This window comes from Coregonus clupeaformis, chromosome 28 (genome assembly GCF_020615455.1).
Source record: "Coregonus clupeaformis isolate EN_2021a chromosome 28, ASM2061545v1, whole genome shotgun sequence".
Taxonomy (NCBI): domain Eukaryota; kingdom Metazoa; phylum Chordata; class Actinopteri; order Salmoniformes; family Salmonidae; genus Coregonus; species Coregonus clupeaformis.
This window is the reverse complement of record NC_059219.1, coordinates 27,223,684-27,248,536: the sequence shown is the minus strand read 5'-3', so window position 1 is coordinate 27,248,536 and position 24,853 is coordinate 27,223,684. Positions and strand designations below refer to the sequence as shown.

Genomic DNA, 24,853 nt, shown 5'->3' with positions numbered 1-24,853 from the left:
GTGGTGCTGTTTCCCCATGATGGTGCCAGTGGTGCTGTTTCCCCATGATGGTGCCAGTGGTGCTGTTTCCCCATGATGGTGCCAGTGGTGCTGTTTCCCCATGATGAGGATTCCATAATTAAGTGTCCACATAGCATCTAGCAATTATTGTATCAGTGTAATTATATACAGCTACAACTAAGCAAATTAAGCAACTATTCAGTTAATATGCTAATAACTACTTTGAACCACAGTTTTTTCCAGTTTTGCTGATTGCAGTTCAATCATTATTTTAAGTGCCTTATCTGCAGTTATCTTGATCAGCTGAGCTACCACATTCTGCCTACCAAAGTAGTTCTAGAATACAGAGTAAACTACAGGACATAGTGAGGAAAGTGTGTGTTCATGCTTCAGCTGTCTTAAAGTGCTGTAGGTGCAACCCAAAACAACTTCAGATTTGATCACTAGGCATAAATATGACTTGGTAGTTGGCCCTACCGGAAAGCTCCTGCAATCTGAAGTAGGAGTTTCCAGTTCCAGTTGCTGTGGTAAATTGGTTGTGAAATTGAGTGGCGTTCAGTTTTGCTGAAGGAAATCCCACCTGTGAGCTAAATCAGGCCATGGTGTGTCCTAAATGCACCCTATTCCCTTTATAGTACACTATGTTTGACCAGGGCCCATAGGCAGACCCAAAGGTAATTTGGTGCCATTTGGGATGCATCCCATGTTCACATCAGATCTCTAATGATCTGTCCGTCTGTGTGTGTGTCCGTGTCCGTGTGTGTGTGTGTCCCGGCTGTCCGTCTGAGTGCGTTTGTGCGTGTGTGTTTGTGTGTATGTCCGTCCGTGTGTGTGTGTATTCACGTCAGATCTGTAGTGATCCATCTGGTTGGATTTACTGAAGGTATTTGGAGTCCCAACCCCAGCACATGTGAATAGTTCCAGTGCTGGGAGACTGTTTATGCTAACCCTAATGAATGGGATTAGTTTATGTTCTAGGCCTCTGGTGAGTATTCTACAGGGTTCAGTAGGGTACACACATGCTAAAAAGATGAAGGCACGATTCATTGATGAGGAATACACACCTTGAGTTGACTGACACACACACACACACACACAAAGCCCATTCCAGGTTAATACATACAGACACACGTATCTCTTTCCCGGGTCATTAAGAAAATAAATACGGACCTTCTGTGTCAATAAAAATTCTAAACCAAAGGTTTATGTTCCGTCTGCACTGAGCTACCCCTAGTCTCAGGGATGCTAACTCCTCAGGCTTCCCTGTCCCTCACCGCAATGAGACATCACATCTATTTCCTTGCTTCGCTAATAAGTAAGGCAGGACAGTGGAAGGGCCAAAAAGTTGTTTAAAAAGGCTGATAGTTCAACAAATCGAGAAAATAGAAAACAAACCATTCCTGGAGTATATCACTCACAGAATAAATAGTATGTATACCTTGGCCTATCTTCAATAATATACAACATATTATCCAACAATAAGATGGCCAATAGTTACACTACATTAGTGTGTAACCTGTTTCCACCATAAGGTCAACTTAAAATACCAGATTTTTGTGTGATGGCTGCTAAAAGTCATTGAAATGTAACTGGACAGGATTGAAGGATATCAACATTGAGTTAAACTTTGGCAGTCAACCCATAGTCACAACAACAGTTCCAATGTCCCTGTCTGTGTTCAACCAGCGTTCACCTCCCACAAGTCTTTCTGTGGAGCAAACCAACAACCTCTAAACCCGGATATGCTCCACGACCGTACATGGTTCACAACCATGACCGTTACAAGGGTTGCTTGTGTGAACGTCTTCTTAATGACTTTACCTTATGGCCTTCCTAACATTCCGGCAACGTTCTGACAATGACAGGGCAATGTAAGAAACAATGTTTTCCTCCATCATTCTCACGTTGCTATTATATACATTATAAACTGTCTCATTAATTATTTTACTGACAGACAGAGATGTTTAGGTTTTCTCATGGTCGTTAGACTCATTTCCAGCCAGGCAGTTTGTGTCTGTGTGTGTGCGCGAGTGTGTGTGTGTGTGTGTGTGTGTGTGTGTGTGTGTGTGATATTGAGTGCATGTTGTGTGTGTGCCAAGGCACTGACAGACATTTACTCAGCCTAGTCAGACATGCTACTCAGCAATTTTCTAGGTGAAAAATGACTTCTCTACACACAAACTGTGTCGTTACCTGAATACCACTGCATCCTCTGTGGAGAGAAGGGTCATTATTGTGAATAACTGATTACTTTCCCTGGAAACGAGGGGAAATTAGTAGGCAGCTTTGTTTAAGGTAGATGGTTGAACGTGTTTTGAGAGCACACAGTGAACCTAACATGCAACGTTCTGTAGATAATACGAACTTCTGGACTAAATGAGAATCATTACTCACTGAGCCATTCTACATATTCTGAATCACTTGTCTGTTAGGGCTGGGAATTGCCAAGGACCTCACGATACGATATTATCACAATACTTAGGTGCTGATACGATAAGTATTGCGATTATCACGATTCTATATGTATTGCGATTCGATACTGTGACTTTATTGCGATTTGATGTTCCAAACATATTGCCTTCAGAAAGTATTCATACTCCTTTCCTTATTCTACATGTTGTTGTGTTTCAGTCTGAATTCAACATAGGTTAAATATATTATTATTTTCTCCAATCTACACACAATACCCCAGAATGAGCCCCAAGTGAAAACATGCAGTATTACTTTAGTCCCTTGTTGCAAACAGGATGCATGTTTTGGAATATTAGGTTAGTATTGTGGAGTAACTACAATGTTACTCCACAACTACAATGTCACTCCATGTTACTCCACAGCCATTAAACGCTGTAACTGTTTTAAAGTCACCATTGGCCTTATGGTGAAAATCCTGAGTGATTTCCTTCCTCTCCGGAAACTGAGTTAGGGAGGACGCCTGTATCTTTGTAGTGACTGGGTGTATTGATACACCATCCAAAGTGTAATTAATACCTTCACCATGCTCAAAGGGATTTTCAATGTCTGCTTTTTTATTTTTACCCATCTACCAATAGGTGCCCTTCTTTGCGAGACATTGGAAAACCTCCCTGTTCTTTGTGGTTGGATCGTTGTTTGAAATTCACTGCTCGACTGAGGGACCTTACAGATAATTGTATTTGTGGAGTACAGAGATGAGGCAGTTATTAAAAAATCATGTTAAACACTATTACTGCACACAGAGTGAGTCCATGCAATTAAGTGACCTGTTAAGCACATTGGTACACTTTGATTTATTTAGGATTGCCATAACAAAGGGGTTGAATACTTATTGACTCAAGACATTTCAGCTTTCACATTTTTTATTAATTTATAAAAATGTTGAAAAACATAATTCCACTTTGACATTATGGGGTATTGTGTGTAGGCCAGTGACCAAAAATCTAAATTCAATCCATTTTAAATTCAGGCTGTAACACAACAAAATGTGGAAAAAGTCACGGGGTGTGAATACTTTCTGAAGGCACTTTCTGTATGTCTGCTGCAGAGAGACAAGCGAGACCATGAGAATGAGTTCTGATCAGTCAGGGAAATAAGGATGCTGAAAACATGTTGGCTCACTATTTAAAAAGAAGATGGAGAACAAGCTATAGGATGAAAAATACCAGCGTTTTGGCAAAGGTACAGCCAACAGTAGAAAACTTTATTTTTTCTTGAGGTCAAATATCAATATCATATCGTCCAAAAATAATATCACAATATGTAACTGTTTCGATTTTTTCCCCCATCGCTATAATCAACCCTCTCAGATGCACATGGGCTATGGAATTTGGCAATAATCCATAACTGAATCAAATGAGTCATGTTCCTGACTGAATCCTACCCAACCTACTGAGTCATCTTGTACGAAGCCCAGTGAATCACCAGTAAGACATCTGGGCAGAGTGCTGTATTGTTGCATTCGTTCCAGGGCTCCAGATTGCGAGTAGAGAAATTCACCATTTAGGAGCTCTGAATGCCTTTATAATGTCCTAATCAAGCATTCGTGCCCACAAAAACGTAGCTTTCATCGCCTCATTTTCTAGAGTAAACATTTTTGCAGCACGCAAATGACTCATCAATGTGTGTGTGTGTGAATGCGTGCATGCATCCATGCATACATGTGTGTGTTACACAGTACGTGAGTGTATCTGGTCATGTGTACTGTAGGAATGTCTGTGTGTATCTGTGTTAGGGCAGTGCTGTGTTTATAACCCAAAAACGTGCCACAGACTATGACCCAACTGGAACCTCTGTGATTTAGGGACTGAACTACGTAATCCTACATAATCCTAGAGCCCCCTCCTCTCCACTGCATGTGCACCCAGCCATGAAATTAGAAGCAGATACAACACATTTCGAGGGGTGTGTGTAAACCCCACATGAGATAACACACACAATCTGATACATAACACACACACACACACTCTCTTTCTGAGATAATGCACACAATCAGATGGCACACCCACACACACTCACTTATCTCTCTCACAAACACACACACAAACAGACACACACACACTGAGTTCAGCTGTGCATGCAGAACATTGGTAGATAAATAAACAGAGTGATGTGAGGTACTGCGTTCTTGCCACCGTGCCAACAGGCCAACAGTGAGAGTAGCGTTGTGTGCTCTCTGAGCTGCTCTCTGTACAAACAAACATACACAGCGGGAAAGGAATGCTTCCAGGGGATCACAAGGTCTTGGAAACTAACTAGCAACGACAGCTGTGCTAGTTTGGATCAACGTTGCTTCAATGTTGCTTCCACGTCATTTCTACATTCAACAAACATTTTCTAAATGTTGAATCAACGTGGAAGATGTTTGGTTGGTTTCACTTTGAATTCACGTTAGTTGACAACTCAATTGAATGTAAGTAAAAACTAGACGTTGAACTGACGTCTGTGCCATGTTGGTCCCTACCTTCCGCTAAGCTAGTCTGCATGTTACTGTACATTATAGCATATGCTAATGCTACATGTACTGTATAAACTCAATGAATTAGGAAAGTCACACATCCTTGATTTTTGTATAGAGTCACTTATTGCATACATCCACATATTGAACACATTCACGGCAATACAATTATTGTATACATTCACTAACTGTATAAAGCCACTGAAATCTGGGAGAAATGGTATGTTTGATTTTCTTGATTATTTTTCAAGTCTGTTGTTCATCACTCAGTCTACACTTCTTTAACTTGAACGAGACTTCAGCTCCTTTTCATATAGATCACGCATGCAATTCACATAGGTTACTAATGTTGCAGGTAACACACTAACAGCATGTCAGACATGCAAGTTACATTCCCCTGCATAAGCTGTGTGCTGACAAGTTAAAGTATAGCCTGCAGGTAACATACACCACATGCATCCATCTATTATGTCAGGCTACATAGGAGTGACATAAGTGGTCATAAGGTGACTTGAAGAACTTACCCCAAGGTCTTTCCCCGCCCACTTGCACTCGTCCCGCTTTGAGGGCGTGGCTGGCCATGCGATCTGTGGAAAGGAGGAGAGAGGGAGTGTTATAATACGGAACAGAGGAGGGAATGTGTCATGAGAGAGATTATAGACAACAATATCACATAGAAGTGAGGGAGTGGTATACTAAGGAAGAGTGGCGAGAATGTGTCATATGAACAGAGAGAGTGAATCATCATACAAAACCAGAGAGAGGGAAAAAGCACAATAATATTCTGTGGTGAATTCAGGGGATAGCCTAACCAGGAATTGAACCCAGGTTCCTGCTAATGTTAGTCCAACGCCTTCGCCATTGCATCAAAGGGTCAGAACCTCTGCATGAGTATGCTAAGTGTTGCACGTAGCTTGCTACCTTGTTATGCTGAAGGGAAGTGAGTGTTGAACCATGAAGTTAGAGAGACAGATAGCTTTAAAGGGTGGATAGTGTAAGTCAGCATGTTCCATACAGCAAGTCACTACCAGTTTAGACTGGCTCCTAGCTAGCAACATTAGGTCTAGTCTTATTCACTTGCTGGGTCAAAATGAATTCCCCCCCAAAGCTTTAGGTGGACCAAGGTTCAAAAACGTTTGGGAACCCCCTGTATAAGCTTTACACTCCTGAAAGTTAAGTAACCAGAGCACTCGTGAGGCCCTTTGGAGGGTTTCTGACATTAAATTAAAGATGGTTGTCCTTATGGTCTTACCATCTGTCACATTCGTGTGTGTGCGTCCCACCGGTGTCAACTGAATTATAAAAACAGAATGTGTGTTGGGGCTGGACTCGTAATAAGAACTGGAATAATCATCCACACGCATGAAGGTTGAGGAGATGAACAAGTCATAGAAGTGCAGGTACCAGAACGCAGGTAGGTTCTAGAACATGTTTACACACTCACACATGGTATGAACATGGCACTAGGAAAAACACCACACACCGCAGGTTAGCAAACACACACATCACACCCTTCTATTCATAGCGTATCTCACTTCAAGATCAGCTGAGCTTTTCTCTCAGAGCAAGGGAACCTGCAATGCACATCTGGGTAATTGCATTAGATTTCCCACTTATCTTTCTCTGCATTATCAAAGATCTGAATAGGGAAAAAAATATCCGCGCCAAGGGCCCAAAATAATTATGTAATTCTCTCATATTTAAATAGCCTCTGCAATGCATGCAGTGTGTGTGTGTGTGTGTGTGTGTGTGTGTATTTCAGCACTTAAGCTCCTTTTGTAGTTTCTCCACTGCCTCAGTGCTTCTTGTTCACATCAATCTCCACGTCTGTGATAGCTGTCAGAATCAGATAAAAAGACTCCTAACTCTCCTATAACCTGCTCCAGGTGGACTGATGGAATTATAAAACAGGCCTGTCTGGAAAAAGAGAAAAGGAGGGAGGGAGGAAATCACAGTAATGGACTCCAGAGAGTTGAAGAGAGGATAGAGAGAGAGAGAGAGAGAGAGAGAGACCTGAGGGTGAGGTGCGGATTTAGAAAAGGATGGATGGAGAGAGGGGGGAAAGAAAGATAGAGGAGAGGGGGTCTCGAATAACAAAGAGCTGCTACTCAATCAAAGATCTTTAAAGGTCTTTAATTTTAACCCTATCCTGACCGTGAGTGAATAGTTGCTATTCTCATATAGCATGCATCCTAACTAGGGTCTAGAGTATCTCATGGTCAGGTCAAGTGAAAGGAAAACCTCCTGGTCCTATATGGTAACAGTAGCTGACAGTAGGATGTTTGCCATAGCTGCTGATTGGGCAGAAGGGGTACAGGTATTTTATCACACTATGTTCACTAGCCAATCAGCATCATACTCTGTGCTCACTAGCTAATGAGCATGACCTCTGCACTCAGGGATCCAAACTTCCAATTAGGATGGGTTTGGATATAACGTGAACCTAAATCCTGATCATGCCATATAGCAGATCTAGTCAATAGGAATCCGGTCCACCAACTGGTTTAATTACATTTAATAAATTATATTTGTGTCCCCCAACCATCTCCACAGAGGAAAATTGTCCCAATGAAAAAACTGTAATGAAATAGCTCTGCAATATACAGAAGAGAAGTGCATTCTAATTACTCAACCATCCCCCTTTTGCTAATTATTCATACAGGTCATCATAGGAAAGCTCTGTCAGCTTTCAGCTTTTCAGTATTTATGGGAAATGCGGTCCAAGCCTTCTTCTCTCAGAGTTTGATTTGGCAGTGAGGTCCCTTCCATAGCTCCATAGATTTGCTATTATGTGTTTTCATTGGCAGTTCGTAAATAGATGGCTTGCCTATACACTGAACGTCCTGTCTAAATCACACAATATTCACTCTTTAAAACTGGGTTTATTTTATTTCATGTATATGGCTATGTGCCTTTTACTGGAAGGATTGAGAATGAGTGGTCCATTGTATGCCTGTATTGACGCAAGACCCATAGAGCAAATGTTGGTTTTGTGTGGTCATTGGCTCGTCCGTGTGGTCATTGTGTTGTCTTCATAATGTTGACCGTGTGTGCGGTCAAAGAGTAGGACTCTTACCTGTTTGTGCTCTCTGTTGAGATTGACCAGGTCAAAGGAGAAGACGTGGTCCTCGGCGCCCACCAACAGTCTTCCTCTCTCCTCGTCCAATAGGAAGGTGTCGTAGCCGGAGCTGTTGGTGAGGCCGTTGAAGGTGATGAGATTATTGGACTCTACCATCTCTGAAACACACACAGAGGACAGAGCATGGTGAGTCTAAAGCAGATAGACAGACAAACGGATGGATGGAAGAGGAAGAAAGGTGGACAGATGGATGAATGGACGGGTGAGTAGACAGACAGACAGACAGACAGACAGACAGACAGACAGACAGACAGACAGAGACAGGAAAAGATTAGGGTTGCAAAATGTTCCAGAAATCCTGGTTGGAGGATTCCTGGATTTCCTCCTTATTCCCTTGTAATTCCAGGAACCTCCCAACCAGGATTTCTGGAAAACTGGGGAATTTTGGGAAAGTTACAGGAATTCTGCAACCCTAGAACAGACAGACAAAAATGTCTCGATCTAAAGAGCTGAAATTTAGATACGCTGCATGTCGACAGTCAATGTTACGGTTATAATCAACAGCAAATGAATTGAGGCACAACAGAGTACTGTATGATTCTGTTCCTGGTAAAGTGACATAGACAGATGAAGAATTTCAGTTCTGGGAGTTCAGATTTTTCTAGCTAGACATCTTGATATCTTCATCACTTCTAATAAGGGTCACCAAAAACTGCTCTTTGGGATGTCACACAGATCTGGTCAGGCATGGTGTGAGGCCTCTGAGGTGGACACTGCGTGACCCAATCACAACATGACGCAAAAGCTGCCCAAGCGTGTGATTGGCTGAATCATTTATAGCCTATCGGGGCAGGGCTGTGTGTGGTCAGTTAAGATGTGCAATACAGTATGTGCAGAGGCACAGTTCCTATAAACCTGTCAGGTCAACTAAACATCCCGCAACCTGAGACAAAACCTCTGAAACGTTTATCACCAAAGGCAACTTTTGATGACACATACAGTAGTAACAGCATGTTGAGACTGCTGAGATAAAGCCAAGCCAGCCTTCACTACACAAACAAAAATAACCAACTCCGAAGACAACAGTGTTGCTGTGTTTTTGCCTCTGGGCCCTCAATGCAAATCAGAATTGATACTCAACCGACCAACCTGGTCGAAAAAAGTTTCTAGAAAATCAAAAAGAATGATTAATATAAGTGAGTATGATAATAAAATAATCAATGCATCTCTAACAGTTTTTCGGAGGTCGAATTCTGCCCTTCTACGTATCTGCTTCCATTCAGACTACACTCCTTATATCAGACACCCCTCGACATACTGTAGACATATGGGCTGTACAGTACCTACAGGTACAGTAAAAACCCATGTCTCAACACCACTCAACACACTAGCTCTTCCATCACCATCCCCACTGACAGTCTGGACTGTGATCTCCTCTGAGCCCACCCTGATTGATGCACGGCTAGAAAAATCGCCCCAAATTGCACCCTATTAACCCTACATAGTGGACTACTTTTGACCAGAGCTCTATGGGTCCTAGTCATAAGTAGTGTACTATATAGGGAATAGGATCCATTTGGAACCTTAACCCTAGAGAAGCCATCTGCGCCCACTCTCCCCGTGTATTGTGGGTAAGATCGTGGACATCTGTGTGTATAGAGAGAAGAGGGAGAAGGGGGGGTCAGTGATCCTCTCGTCTGTGTCAACATCACTCCGTATCAAGTGTTCCATGGTATTCCCAATGGGATGAGAGGGGGATGAGGAGGAGAAGAGTGATGGAGGAGGGACTGTGGATCACCCAATAAAGCAGCTCACAGCTCATCTAGGTCGACTAGGGCTGCTTCAAGGCTGAATGTGAGGCTTTTCAAGGTGTGTGTGTAGTGGTTGGTGGTACTGTGTTAGTATTGTGCTGTCTGTGTCGCCTATATTACTGACTGACTGAGTGTGTGTGTGTGTGTGTGTGTGTGTGTGTGTGTGTGTGTGTGTGTGTGTGTGTGTGTGTGTGTGTGTGTGTGTGTGTGTGTGTGTGGACGTGTTTAACTATACTTGTGGTGACCAGAAGTCCAGAAGAAAAATTTGACCAGCTGGGAACATTTTGTTGGTCCCCACAAGGTCAAATGCTATTTCTAGGTGGTTTAGGGTTAAGGTTAGAATTAGTGTTAGGGTTAGAATTAGGTTTAGGGTTAGGGTTAGGAGCTAGGGTTAGTTTTAGGGTTAGGGTTAGGAGCTAGGGTTAGGTTTAGGGTTAGGGTTAGGGTTAAGTTTTTGGGTTAGGGTTAGGGTTAAGGTTAGGGTTAGGGTAAGAGTACGGGTAAGGGTTAGGTTTAGGGTTAGGATTTTGAATGGGACTGAATTGTATGTCCCCACAAGGTTAGCTGTGCAAGATTGTGTGTGTGTGTGTGTGTGTGTGTGTGTGTGTGTGTGTGTGTGTGTGTGTGTGTGTGTGTTGTTCATGTGTATGGCATTATACAGTACGTGTGTGCAGTTCTGTGTGCACGCTCCTGCCTATGTATGCACGTTCATCAGTCATCTAACAGCTTCTCCAGCAGGCAGAGCAGATGTAACCAGAGAAGCAATGTCAAGTAGACAAACAGAGACTGACTGACTGATCCAGAGAGTCTGGAGGCATCGTCAGCGGCTGGCCCATTTCATCACCGGGCCAACAGCCTATCAGATAACCCCTTACTCCTAATCAACCAATCAGCTATGACAGCCCCGGGACAGGAAACAAGTTATAGTGAGCACAAGGAAAAGTGCTTTACAGTGAAGATAATGCTTGAAGAGGTGGACTTATATTACATACAGTAAGTAAAGGGGAAAATGGAGAGAGTTGGTCAGAGAGAAAAGAAGGGAACATATTGAACTGTGAAGGTTTTTAAATGGAGATGGTTTGTCACTGATAACCTGAATACAACTTCTGCTTGATACAAAAACCAAACGGTGAGGAAGAGATGGAGAATAACAGAGAATGGAAGAGGGAGACTTGTGAGAGACAGAGACCAGATGAAGAGAGTGAGACGGATGTACCAAGACATTGAACAGAGACAAAAAAAGGAAGACAGACGAGATCTGCTCATCTCAAAACAGAACAGAAAGGTATGCAGCTATGCACTATCCTCTCTTCCTTTCTGTTACTAGTTAGGTAGAGATTCTGCCTCTCTGCCATTTTGGCTCTAGATCTGACAGTTCCCGCCCCCTTTAAAAGCCCTTTAAAAGTGAGCGACTGTTGAACCCTGGAGCCAGGAATGCTCGCTCTCTCCATAATGGCAGCCGTGGAGATCCATTGCGAGAGGTTTCCCCCAGATGGGATGGAGATTAAACAGATGCCACATATTTCAACACGTGGTGATCTCAGAGTAAGACAAGGTGGGATGGTAGGCTCAGCGAGGCTTTATCGTAGCTGAGGATCGCCAAGGCTGCGAGGCCGATGGAACTGGGGCGAGACACCTAAGAACCTGGGAGGACACGCTCATTTGGAGACGTGTACACACACAGCACACACACATCACAATGTTCTTTCTCTCAAACAAATGCAAGGGAGCAGATATACACACACTACACACACACACACACACACTAGCATGTACTACATACTCTCTGTCTTTCTACGCGCACACATCACACACACACACACACACACACACACACACACACACACACACTCCTCTTCCCAGACTAAGTTGTAATCCAATCAGTGTTTCTGCTATGGCAGCATTAACCAATGGAACACAGAGCCCACTCAGCAGTTTCCACCTCACACACATACTCTCTGCCCCACACCACCACACTCCCACCTCTCTCTCAAACACACACGCACATACACTCTGCCCCCGCACTACCACACTCCCACCTTGCACTCGAACAAACACACACACGCACACACTCGTTATAACCTCTTTCACTCACTCACACACTCTGCCCCTGCATTCCCACCTCTCTCAAACACACACACTTCTCCTAACCTCTTTCACTCAGACACGTGCGTACACATATCCTGTCTCTGCTGCCCGTCTCACACACTCACTTTATACAAACCTCCTTCTCTTCATAACCTTCCTCTTGTCCCCTGCTCTCCCCCACACACTGAAGACAGCTCTTTGTCTTGGCTTGGCTACAGGTGAGGTGTTTAGGTGTGGCTGAATCTGGACCACAGACCTGTCTGTCTGTCCATCCGTCCATCGGTCTGTTTGTCCGTATGTCCATCTGTCCGTCCGTCCATCTGTCTGTCCGTCTGTCCGTGTGTATAAGTGTGTGCCTGTGCCTGTTCAGGAACACATCTTTCTATGTGTGCAAGCACTCTTTTTACGCGTGAACATGTGTTCGCATTAAGTACGTCCTCGAAACCGACAAATACTCCTGATTCATTCAAACAAATTGTTCGCTCCCTATTGTACGCCATTATGGAAAATAACCAGGCCCTTGTTTTATTTTAAAAGCCTCTGGAAAAAAAAATTGTCCAAATTGAATTCACAAGTGTGATTGTCTGGAGGAGTGCACTTCATCTTTCCATTCTCTAAACAGAGGGTCATTTCAGCAGCCTACACCCTCTACACTCAGCACAATGGCAGAACAACCAAACAACATGACAAGCGGCGAGACATACACACTATTACATGATAGGAATTCTTACATTTTATTGAGGAACATTACATTGTTAGTTAGTACTTCAAAATTATAAAAACCTAAATGAATGTTGTAAAAGTGTATAGTATCAATTGCAGTGATCTGTCTTTGGACTTCTTGTTCATTTCAGCAGCATATTTCTCTTTGGCTTTTGTTTGCCTGTCTGTCCCCTGGTGGCATTCATACGTGTTTGTGCTCACAACTTGAAACGGAACACCATAGGCCCTTTTCACGTGACGTCAGACAACTTCCGTTCTGCCGCGATGCAGGTTATGTTTACATCCGGTGTCGCTTAGGAACGCTTAGCTAGTAGCACATCATTATGGAGTTCACCCAGTCCCTTTCACATCTGCCACCAATACGACTTAACGACGTAGAACGACTTGCTGACAAGTGGTCCCTTACTTCAAGATCGAAGCTTGATAAAGGCTACAAGTTCTTCGTTGAAGGTTACCTGTTTGATTATGAAGGTACGTGTTTATCTTTATTTAGCTTAAATTAGCCCTATGCTAGCGAAGGTTATGAGCTGACGAGTTTCTGTTTTGCAGCCTCTTTTTAATATTACTGCTGTTTGTATCGACCGTAAAATAAGAGTCAGTAATGTATTAATGGCTAATGCTGCGCCCTTTCTCCCAATCACTGTATTGAAACAGTCTCAAGTGTAGTTAACGGTGAGGTGACAGTGAGAGGGCGATGTTACAGGTCCATGAAGAAAAATGAGGAGGCTCATCGGCTTCAGGTTTCTCAGATAAACAGTTCTCTAACATTATGATAAGATAGGTTAAGATAGATAAGTTTTCTTTTTGTTGTGTTTTGCTGCGGTTGCAGATTTAATAAGAATGATTCCACAAAGTTCCACTGTGGATCAGTTTGTTTCTCAGTCTGAGCTCTGATTTTGTATCATTAAACTTAATACACAACGAAATTCTTACAAACCGATGTGGGTTGTTGACGGCAATAAAGACTGGGAAAGATTCTGTGATAACTCAAAATGTTCAAATTTTCGATAAGTGTTGGCACTACTTGTCAAAGGTTTCAGAACAGCCAATTTTTCTTAATTAAAAAAAGAAATTGGGTTTTGAAAATTGTGTACAGTAGTTTATAATGAAACGCAGAAAAAAATGTTTTGTAAGTACAGCACTAATTGTTATGTCTCTATGAACAGGTTACACTAGACTCTGCAGAGGTTCCTGTGGTACTCAATCACATGTCATGTTCCTGCTCTGCTGGGAAAGCACTATGTAATCACATAGTAGCACTTCTTTTTCAAAGTGCTCACTATGTTACCATGGGCTTTAAGACAGTGCCATTGCCTCTGTCATGCACCAGCGCACTGCAGACCTGGCACCGGCCTAGGACACAGGTCAGACATTATTTGTTACACTGATGCAGAACTTTGCAGTTTGTATTGACTTTTGACAATGTATTGTTCATCATTATTATATCACAGGGAATTGTACCAGAGGCCACCAATGATATGGCGGTGTGTAAACCAGCGGCTAAGAAAAAAACAAGTGTCAGAGCTGGTGTGAAGTGCACACTGTACCGAGCCTATGATGGTGAGTCTGAATGAGCCCCCGCCTGTACTAGAGCACAAAGACTTTAGTGCATTTCTAAAATAATACAAACATAAAAGTGATTATTATTTGTTACTTTTTATATAGACTTTCAGTGGATATTTTTTTATTTGTATTAGAAGCATGTACGAGACTGGATGAGTGTGGTTGTCTTTTTTTAGTGAAAAAGATAAGGTGGCATTTAATGAAATCTAAACTTGACATATCTCACTTTCATGCCAGGGCCTATTCCGGATCCTCACGTCATGGCCAGTGCTGAGAAACTGAAAGACATCCGTCCACAACCAGGGATTTGCAAATTGCTGCACGGGCTTGAGGGCCTTAATTTGGTGGACTCTAAATTTGGCCCTGTGCCATTTGGGTCTGTGCTTTCTTACCAGTGCCCTCTAGAATTAAGTAGAGATATTATTAAACACCCTGGTGCCAGTGAGTTTCCTCAGTTGCCTATTGAAGGTTACAACTTTAAATTTCCCATTGATTTTGAGCCCAACTACATACAACAATGTCATTTGGACAGCCTGATTGTGTCAGAGGAGATGTCTGCTGCTATTGAAGCAGAAACAAGAATGCAGTCAGAATGCCAGCTGTGGAGCCAGGTACGCAAACCCCGACTGACAGCCAGCAGATTCCGTGAAATATGCCATGTTCGTGTGGGAGTTGTCTGCCAAGGCTTTGGCAACCCGCATTCTGAGAGGAACTCCTCAGACAGCTGCTATGAGAAGAGGGTTGGATCTGGAACCTGAGATACTGAGGCAATATTCTGATTTTTGTGATGTCTCTCTGAAACAATGCGGGGTCATCATCCACCCTGATTCACCTCACCTTGCAGCCAGCCCGGATGCTAAAGTCTTCTGCCCAACAGAAGCACCACCATTTGGTCTTGCTGAGGTTAAGAGTTGCGATGTTGAAAATGTTACCCAAGTTAAACACCTGATCACAGTTAAAGGCCAGGCCTGCCTTAAGAAGAGCCACAAATACTACTATCAGGTTCAAGGCCAACTCGCCTTAAGCGGACTTCAGTGGTGTGACTTCATTACAGATACCCGCACTGACTTCACAGTTGAGAGAATCTTTAGGGATGAGGAGATTATCCACTCAATGCGACAGAAGCTTGATCATTTCTATTATAACATCTACATGGATGTCTTCTTAAGTTATAAAACATAAGGCAGAATTTTATGTGTAAATAGTGTTAAGGTAAATGTGGAAGGTGAACCTTTGACATTTTTTTCTTTAACTGCAAATTAACTTGTCATATACTGTATATCTCCTATGTACTGAAACACACATTTTGAAAAGGATTGTGATGTAAATGTCTACATGTTTTTCTTTAACTGCAAATGAACTTCATTGTGTTATATACTGTATATCTATGTATTGAAATACAAATTTTGAAAAGGATTGCGATGTTGTAAATGCTCTTACCAAAATCAAAAAGGATTGGAAGCAGTTGCTTGCAAACATATATTTAATAGTTCCATCAGTGCCATGACACATAAGCACATAACATGGTTAATAGTTGGATATTTTTACAATATATCACATTAGGTTCATTAATAGCTATGAAAAAGTTATTACCCTTAACAAAAACATACAGTATAACATTAGATCAATTAAATTACCAACAAAGTTAATTCATATTTACATTTTTTTGTACATACAATACAGTAATATAAAAGTACTTCTATTTACAGCCCATCTAGCTTACTCAGGAAATATACAACTTCCAGTTGACAAAAACATCAGACTGGTTTGTCTCCTTTAATGTCAAGAGGTCCCTGATAGTTCGACATGAGGCAGCAGATGGCCCACAGCTGATTCACTGAACCCACTGTGGAAAGAGGAACAAGCCCATCCCAGATATGGTACTCCTTCACCCTCCGTATGGCCCTCTCGACTAAAATCCTCAGCCGGGCGATGGCCTGGGTCTTAAGAGTGTCCTCCCTGCTGAGCTGAGGAGATTTTTTCAGTGGAGGGATGACGAGTGTTGCCCCCACTTCTGACAACATCCTCTCGATCAGGAAACCCTTGTCCGCCATTAATTCATCTCCGGGCTGAAGTAAATGCAAGATCTGACATTTCCGTGTTATTTCCATGTCGGAGATGGAGCCTGTGTAGAGCTTTGATACAAATGTGATAACACCACATGGAGCTACACCAATCAGCCCTTTAAAGGTGGTGTGATTTTTGTAGCTCGAAAAGGTTTCTGACTGTAGTGAGAGGGAGGATGGTGTTTCACAGCGGATCTCGGTGCAGTCTACTATAACTCTCACCTGAGGGCAGTAGAGCTTGAACTTATCAGGCATTGTGGCCTGCACCTGCTCTCTTGTCATCCACACCGGCAGTGAGCCAAGAACCTGGTAAAGGTAGCTAGTCCATGATAAAATGATGCGGCTAACTGTGGACAGGCTGACCTCAAAGATGGTAGACAAGGTTTTCTCCTGAAGCCCAGCTGCAACACGACACAGAAACATAAATAGTTCATCAATAAGTGGAAGTTTTCGGTGAGGGCTAGGTGTCACATGTGCCGTTTGCTGTGCCTTAGACCAGTATACAAGCCGTGAAGCAGAGGGATAAACAGAATCCCAAAACACGGTGAAGACCTCCTTTGAGCTGAATCGTGTGTAGTAGCGATAGTCCTCATCTGTGACACAAAAATTAAAAAGGAGTGGATGCTGCTTCTTAACTGTCAGGTGCTGGATCTCAATTTCTAGGGACAACACTTGCAGCTCCAACTCTCGAATTCTTTGAGTAGCACTGTCCAGTTTACCTTAAGGGGAAGAAAAAGCATACATGTTGGTAGGTTAGTTATTACTCATCTATCCCATCCCATTTTCAATAAATAAAACTGAAGAAGCTTCTAAGATGGATGAGGTTTAAAACGCCAAGTCTTTTCACAGAGAGACCAGTTACTCCAAATCGTAGTATAAAATAGTATTTTTACTTAACTGCCATATACTTTTACTTTTTTTGCCAAACAGATACATGGTTACTCTTATTTGTAATACTAACCAGGAGAAGGACGGCAGGCATAGTCGTGATCGTTTGTCACTGCAGGCAAAGCACCCTCTGTGCTGTCAGGCATCTCATGATCAGAATCATCCAGGACAGCAACACCAAGACGCTTTCTTGCTCGCTGGTAAACTGACTCCCGAGCTTGTGAGCCGCCTCCTATATGTGTGAAATTAACCATATGCTTGTCATGATACATTTTGGTAATCACTTTTCAGTCCCTAAAATGACAAAATGTAGCAGCTATATTGCATCAGGATTAAATTATTAAACATTTTGTACAAGTAATATATTATTGGATTACAGTAGTATTACGTTTAACGCTGTCTACCTATCCTTACCCCAATCATTCCAGTGGAATCTAGACGGCACTGATCCCTGTTTAATACGGATCCGTCCACTGGCCGATGTGTATCTATCCTCAGGGGGAAAGTGCTGACTGCAAACAAAGGTGCTCCCACGAAGAATCTTAAAACTTGGTCCCTCATCTCTCCTGATCGCCCTCACCCAACGGGCACGTATTTCTCCATCAACAGGGAAATCGTGAAAACTCAGATACGGGAATTTCTGTTTGTTGTTTGAACAAAATGGTACACTGCAATAGCATCTTCTCGAAGATTGTGCCATGCTTCGGTGTTGGATGGGATACTGTTGCGATACAGACACCGAGAGAAAAGAAACAGCTAAATTAACATTCAGCTTTGACCAGGAATCAATATTTATCTAGCTATCATGCACAACAGTATTTGAATAGGTGAGTTACTATACATTCATGAATAAACTAACTGCCTAACAAAGGGTTAGATAGCTAGCTAAGTAAACTTGTTACATTACAGCCAGGCAGCAATGTAACGCTACCTTTTAACGTTATCGGTATCTGGTACTAAGTTGTTGTTAGCTAACGTTAGCCCACTTTTAAGTAACTAAGGCAGTGAACAATTATGAATTAACAATAACGTTAGCAAGTTACAAACCATTGCATATACGTAAACATTATTACTCTTAACTTTACTAATTTAACTTAAACGTACCTTTTGGAATTTCTTCAAGTAGCTAGCTTGCTAGTTAGTGGTCAACAGTTGTATTTTCGTTGAGAAGTCTCAGGTTACGGGCGAACGGAAGTGAAGTTAACCTGCTACGCGGAGAGGCGGAAGTTAGATGACGTCATCGTGAAAAGGGCCTATTGAATGGGAGACTTGTACTGTTTTCTTCCTGCCAAAGGCTGTGCATCTGTTGAAGGTCAATAATATTATATATTACTATTAGAATGAAAGGCTTGGAATGGAATTCCTTATGTTAGCTAGATAGCTCATTTTAGATGAGAGTAGCAACAGTTCGCTACTAGTTATCTCATAGAGAAAAGACAACTTACCCTTTCGCCCAAAACTTTTGTCCTTTCTCAATGTTATGAATTTTAGTGACGTTGCCAATTCTTGTTCCCGAATGTATTTAGTTATTTGATCCTCAAACTTGAACTTGATACGCCATTTCGAAAATGAGGCATTTCCCGCAAACCTGAATGCGCGTCATCACACTCCCTGATCTGACTAGTCGGGTAGACAGGCCTTCTGAGATGGCATACGTGTCATCACACTCACTCATCTGATTGGTTGAGTAAGCAGGCCTTCTGACTTTGTGGCTGTGGTAACTAGTGATGTCCCAGATCTGTTGGCATAACTTCCTGTTTCCTGGATGGGGTTGACAGGAGAAGTGTATGTCGATTGTGTGTGTGGTCTTGTTCTTCTATTGTCGTGGGGAACTGAAATCCCCAAAAGTCCCCACAAGGATAGTAAAACGAGGAAAATTTTCCCTTGTTGAGAGCCATTTTCCCCACGAGGAAAATAGCTATTTTAAACTTTGGGGTTAGATTTAGGGTATCAGGGTTAGGGTTACAATTAGAGTTAGTGGTTAGGTTTAGGCATTAGGGTTAGGTTTAGGGTTTAAGGTTAGTGTTAGGGTTAGGGTTAGGGAAAATAGGATTTTGAATGTAAATCAATTTTAGGTCACCACGGGGATAGAAAAACAAGTGTGTGTGTGTGTCTGTGTGTGTGAGGCTGGGGTGTGTGTGGGTGTGTGTGTGTGTGCATGTGTGTGTGTGTGTTACGTGCGAAGAGTGTGTGGAGAGAGCAAAAGAGAGAGAGAGGAAGTGATTGAAGATAAATCTAAACAGAACTTGCAGGTTTGGAAGCTACCTGTTTATCTTTCAAAGAACAATAGCAGACTTTGGAAAAGAAAAACGCCATTCTCCCACCCAACACCAACAGTCTGGTTTGGCATCCATCTCTCTTTATCTCTCTTTCTCTCACTCCGTTCTCGGTGTGTTGCGCGGTGTGTTTTTTTCAGTGCTCTCACGCCAACCTCCGCTGCAGAGCAAGCACAGGTGGTTGACGCATTTTGATGGAAAGTTGGGGGAGGCTTTGAGCAACAAATTGTTTGAATGTTATCTTAAGCCCTGGGATGTCCACAAGCCTTCTCTTCTCTTCTCTTCTCTTCTCTTCTCTTCTCTTCTCTTCTCTTCTCTTCTCTTCTCTTCTCTTCTCTTCTCTTCTCTTCTCTTCTCTTCTCTTCTCTTCTCTTCTCTTCTCTTCTCTTCTCTTCTCCTCTCCTCTCCTCTCCTCTCTCTTTTTTCTTCCCTTCTTCTCCCTGTTTCACAACTGCAGGTGTGTGTGGCAGGTTGCCACGGTAACGGTTACTAAAAAGAAACGTCCATAACCAATGGATTTTTCATCCGAACCGACGATTGACAGTGTAAAGGGCTGCGAGTGTAAACAGGAACTTGAAATACAGGTGTCTCGCCCTTAGTGACACTGACACACCGTTTAAACATAGGAACTATTTACGTTTAAACCCAAGGACTCTGTTGAAGGTTTAGATAAATATTTTATGCACATTCAGTTTGTTCTCCATTTCATGCACCTTGGTTGGACTCTGAGGTCACTTTGCTGTACTTATGCCTGTTTTGACAGATTATTTGTTGAAAAGTGAACCAATCATTATTGCCTTGATTTCTCCATAGTGGTAGCTATTCCTTAGAGAGTAACCATCCTTTATGATTTCTCCATAGTGGTAGCTATTCCTTAGAGGGTAATCATCCTTTATGATTTCTCCATAGTGGTAGCTATTCTTTAGAGAGTAACCATCCTTTATGATTTCTCCATAGTGGTAGCTATTCCTTAGAGAGTAACCATCCTTTATGATTTCTCCATAGTGGTAGCTATTCCTTAGAGAGTAACCATCCTTTATGATGCACAGAAAGTGAATATTCACTCCGTGTTTGTTGCTCCTCTCCTACAGTAGCTACAAACAGTACGTTCATATAGTATGTATTCTACGTTACAACTCATGCTTTACTTTCTAACATGATGTGGGTAGGTCAACTCAACCCACCATAGGATATGAATCAGCCACCCTAACAAGACATCCCCAACCACAAACTCTTTATATGTGTGGGTAAGTATGGATAGAATTTCAGCTTACAGTGGTACTCATCTTTCTTGGGCGAAATACTATATTTCTGAGTCACCGCATGACATTCCTGTTTTTCCTTGAACCGCAGCAGGAGAGCAAGAGGGAGCGAGAGAGAGGGAGAAAAGGAGAGTGAGAGAAGAGAGAAAGAGAGAGAAAGAGGGAGAGATAGAGAGAGAGAGAGAGAGAGAGAGAGAGAGAGAGAGAGAGAGAGAGAGAGAGAGAGAGAGAGAGAGAGAGAGAGAGAGAGAGAGAGAGAGAGAGAGAGAGAGAGAGAGAGAGAGAGAGAGAGAATTAGAGAGAGGGAGAAGGACCGTATGTGGATCCATTTAATTAGTTGGATTCTCCGCCTGACACTGGGAGTAGACCACAGAGAGTGGTTTAACCAGCCCATGACCACAGAAACAGTTCAACCCCAAACAGAATGCCCACTCATACAGGACTAAATGATCCTGTTACCACAGGCGGGTCACTGTTGTCCCTGGTTTAAATTATGATGAAATCATGTGCACACACACACACACAGGCAGTCGCAAAACCATACACACACACGTGCAATCACTGAGGCACACACACAGCCACTAAGCTTTGCTGAAAGGGAAAGATTGGTAGATCATTAGACCCACTGATGTATTGGGTTTTCAAAGACAGCGGTGGTTGGTGAGGTCGTGTCTGTTGCCCTCCACTGTTAGTATGGTATGTATGTAGTCAAGCTTTGCATAATGTTCAACATTACTAAGGCTTACCAAAGAGTTTGAGATTACACAAAGAGACTCACGCTCACATAATGAACATATACACAAAAGGTGACACACGCATAGACAGACTGACAGAGAGACAGAGAGACAGACTGACAGAGAGACAGACTGACAGAGAGACAGACTGACAGAGAGACAGAGAGACAGAGAGACAGAGAGACAGACTGACAGAGACAGACTGACAGACAGACTGACAGAGAGAGAGACAGAGAGACAGACTGACAGACTGACAGAGAGACAGATTGACAGACTGACAGAGAGACAGACTGACAGACTGACAGAGCGGCAGACTGACAGAGAGAGAGACAGACTGACAGACTGACTGAGAGACAGAGAGACAGACTGACAGAGAGACAGACTGACAGAGAGACAGACAGACAGACAGGCAGACAGGCAGACAGGCAGAGAGACAGTCAGATACACACACACCCATTCATGCAGGCACACACAAAGACAGACAAACAGAGACTTTTACACATGCACGCACACATGCACACCATAGAGACGTTAGCCTAGGCGAAACATGACTCTGGAGTGGCGCTCCTTGTGGCTGACTGACAAGCCTTAGCAGGTGGGTCTGGTCCACACACACTGCTGCAATGTCCACTCAGTAACCAAACCCTCTATACATAAAACATAGGAGTCATCCCTGTCACACACTGGACCCAATGTCCTCACAGTAACCATAGGCTAAATGACAAGTATACATCCATTCCATAAGGATAAACTTCCGCCGTATCTTACTTCATTGTTAACTTATAGACGTACGAGATACCAGACCCGGTCTCAGGGATGGCTAACTCTGGAGATCTTTTCAATCTCCACTGAATTGGGTAAATCTGCCTTACGTGTGGAATGATCTCCAATGCACTTTAAAATGAGAGGAATTGGTGCCTCTGTCTAGGGCATTTCAGACGGCTGTTAGGGGACCTTTTTACTGATGAATGTGTTTTTTATGACTGTGTTTTGCTTTTCATGTATTGTTGTGTATAATAATGTGTATTTTAATGTGTATATTGTATTTTGATGTGTAATGTTGTGCTAAACAGGTACATCTGGAAAAGAGACCTTGGTCTCAGCATTGACTCCCTGTCAAAATAAAGGTTAAATAAATACTCTCCAAACTCAGTCATCTTCTGTGTAGTTGACAATGAAAGTTCTACATGGAATTTGCTTTGGGATTTGAATGCTTTGCCTTGGCAAAATAAACATCTTGGGAGATGCACTGAACTTGACCGAAACACATCAACACCAAACCACAGCTTGTGAATGTCAACACAACTCTAAAGAGCACACATTTCTCAACACTAATATGACAACGTCCCATTCCAAATGTGACTTGTTTCAGGAAACTAGGCGTATGTCGCGCGTCACTACTTCACAGAAGAGACATTTGAACGTAAACTTTTAAAAAAAAATCTAAATGCTTTTTTTGGGCAGAAATGCCTTCTGGAACATGTGAATTTTCATGTGCATTAATAATCAACTAGTATGCCATCTGTAAATACTAATATAATTGTTAAATTACGAACCTAGTTGGTTTAGCCACGGAAAAAGACAGCAACCTTCCTGCTAGCCATGATTGGCTGAGATAATGAGTGGGCTGGACATGCCAAGAGATGAGTTTGGATTGGTCTGCCATGTAGCGCGCTTCTGTCTATAACATGAGCTGGTCAGTATGTGTAGGTAATCCTTTCTAACGCTGCTTTTTTGAAAGATATCACATAGTAGAACTGCATAAGTGTTGCTCTCCAATTTCTGGAGGACCGAGTTTTGAAATCAGTGGAATTAGAGTATGATAGCTAAGAAGATGGAGAAAATTCTGCCGTTTGATTGCAAATATGCAGACAGAGTCGAAAGGAGAACACACAGAAGGCTTTTGTATAAAAACCTGTCTCCGGATTACATCTTCAAACTAAGGGCAACCATGGCATCCATGACAGAAAGGGAGAAGCGTCCATCCATGTATACGGGTAAGCTAGCTACATTTTCAGATATTACACGTTTCATTTCAAGTTAAAGTGTACTGTTAGCTAGCTAGCTAATGTTAGCTGGCTGGCTCGCTAGCTAACGTTACGTGTATGATCTGTGTAGTAATATTATTTGTATCTCAAAGCCATTTGCATTGCTAGTTATAGCCTAATGTTAGCTAGCTAACATTGAACCTGGTTGGTTAGCTACCTGCAGATTCATGCATGGTAGTAATGTCATGAGTTGTGATTATGGTTCATTGTTTAGCTAGCTAGCTAGCTACATGTCTAAACAAAATACTCCATTATGCAAGTAACCCTTTCAATAGAATGTTCATGATGTCACTGCGACAACTGTCGATAGACGTAGCTGGTAAATTCACTCTGGCTATCTACTCCAATTTCAGAGCAATCTCGTCTGTGTGCCAGAGTGCAGAATAACTGACGAATTTACGAACGCTCAACACCTGTTGAATATGGCCGGTGTCAGTAAACATTGGCAAAAAAGCGTAATTAAATTGTTGCCAGCAGCACAGTTGCGGTCACCAAGGGCGAGTAAAATGGTCAGAGTGAGCTGTTCTCTCATTTGTGTCTGGAAGTAGCTAGCAAGCTAGCCAACGTTAGCTAGTTAGCTTGGGTGCTTGACTGGTGTTGTTTGGTCAGAACGCTCGGATCAACCCTACTCCTCGGCCAGAGCGTCCAGTGTGCGCGCTGAACGCTCCGAGAGCGAAACGCTCTGAATTTACGAACGGACAATCTGACAACGCTCTGAGTTTACGAACGCCCAGAGCACACTCTGGCACTCCAGATTAAATTTACAAACACACCCGCAGTATAAACCAGCCTTTAGTCTTGAAATCTTTGGTTATTTAGTACATGGCCTCACATGTGAATCCTTAAAGAGATGTGTGGGGCTAAAGCTTAAGAGGGTGTGAACGATGCTGAATGGGTGTAGACAAAGAAGAGCTCTCCAGTAGGTGTACCAAAACATTCAAGGGCCACTTTCTCAAAAGTGAGGTTACAAGTTTATCAACTTTCAAAGCAGAATTACTTTCCCATTGTTCCTCAACTGTAGTGTATGATATACCATTTTCTAGCTCTGAGTCTTCTTTTATCCAATGTAAAAAACATCATTTCAAATTTTGCTACATAAGACCGAATCGAGCCGGTTGGTCACATATGGAACAGAAATTAAGTAGAAAAGTGCCAAAAATACAAGCCACACATTGTGTCTGTGACATACAAGCATGTTAACCCTCGCAAGTCTGCCGGCACAGACATGTGCAGACCAGCAGGCTGGAGTGTTTATGGACATATTCAATCTCCCAGTCAGTTTTCCCCCACTTGCTTTAACCCTAAGGTTGATGTCCGTGCCCCCACTGGAATATAATTAGCATAATAAACAAATCCCTGTAACAATCTGTCAGTTTAAGCTAGAG

At 42.5% G+C, this 24,853-nt stretch overlaps 1 protein-coding gene across 1 annotated transcript in view; it reads right to left on the bottom strand.

The window, feature by feature from the left end:
* The window catches only part of LOC121543411 (semaphorin-3ab-like), a 59,221-nt gene that overhangs the window by 25,520 nt on the left and 8,848 nt on the right, over nt 1–24,853 (bottom strand). The window contains exons 2-3 of the mRNA XM_045208829.1: nt 8,007–8,167; nt 5,455–5,517 (exon numbers count right to left, since the gene is read on the bottom strand). Of these exons, the coding sequence (XP_045064764.1) occupies nt 5,455–5,517; nt 8,007–8,167 (224 nt within the window). The remainder of the gene's footprint in view (nt 1–5,454; nt 5,518–8,006; nt 8,168–24,853) is intronic.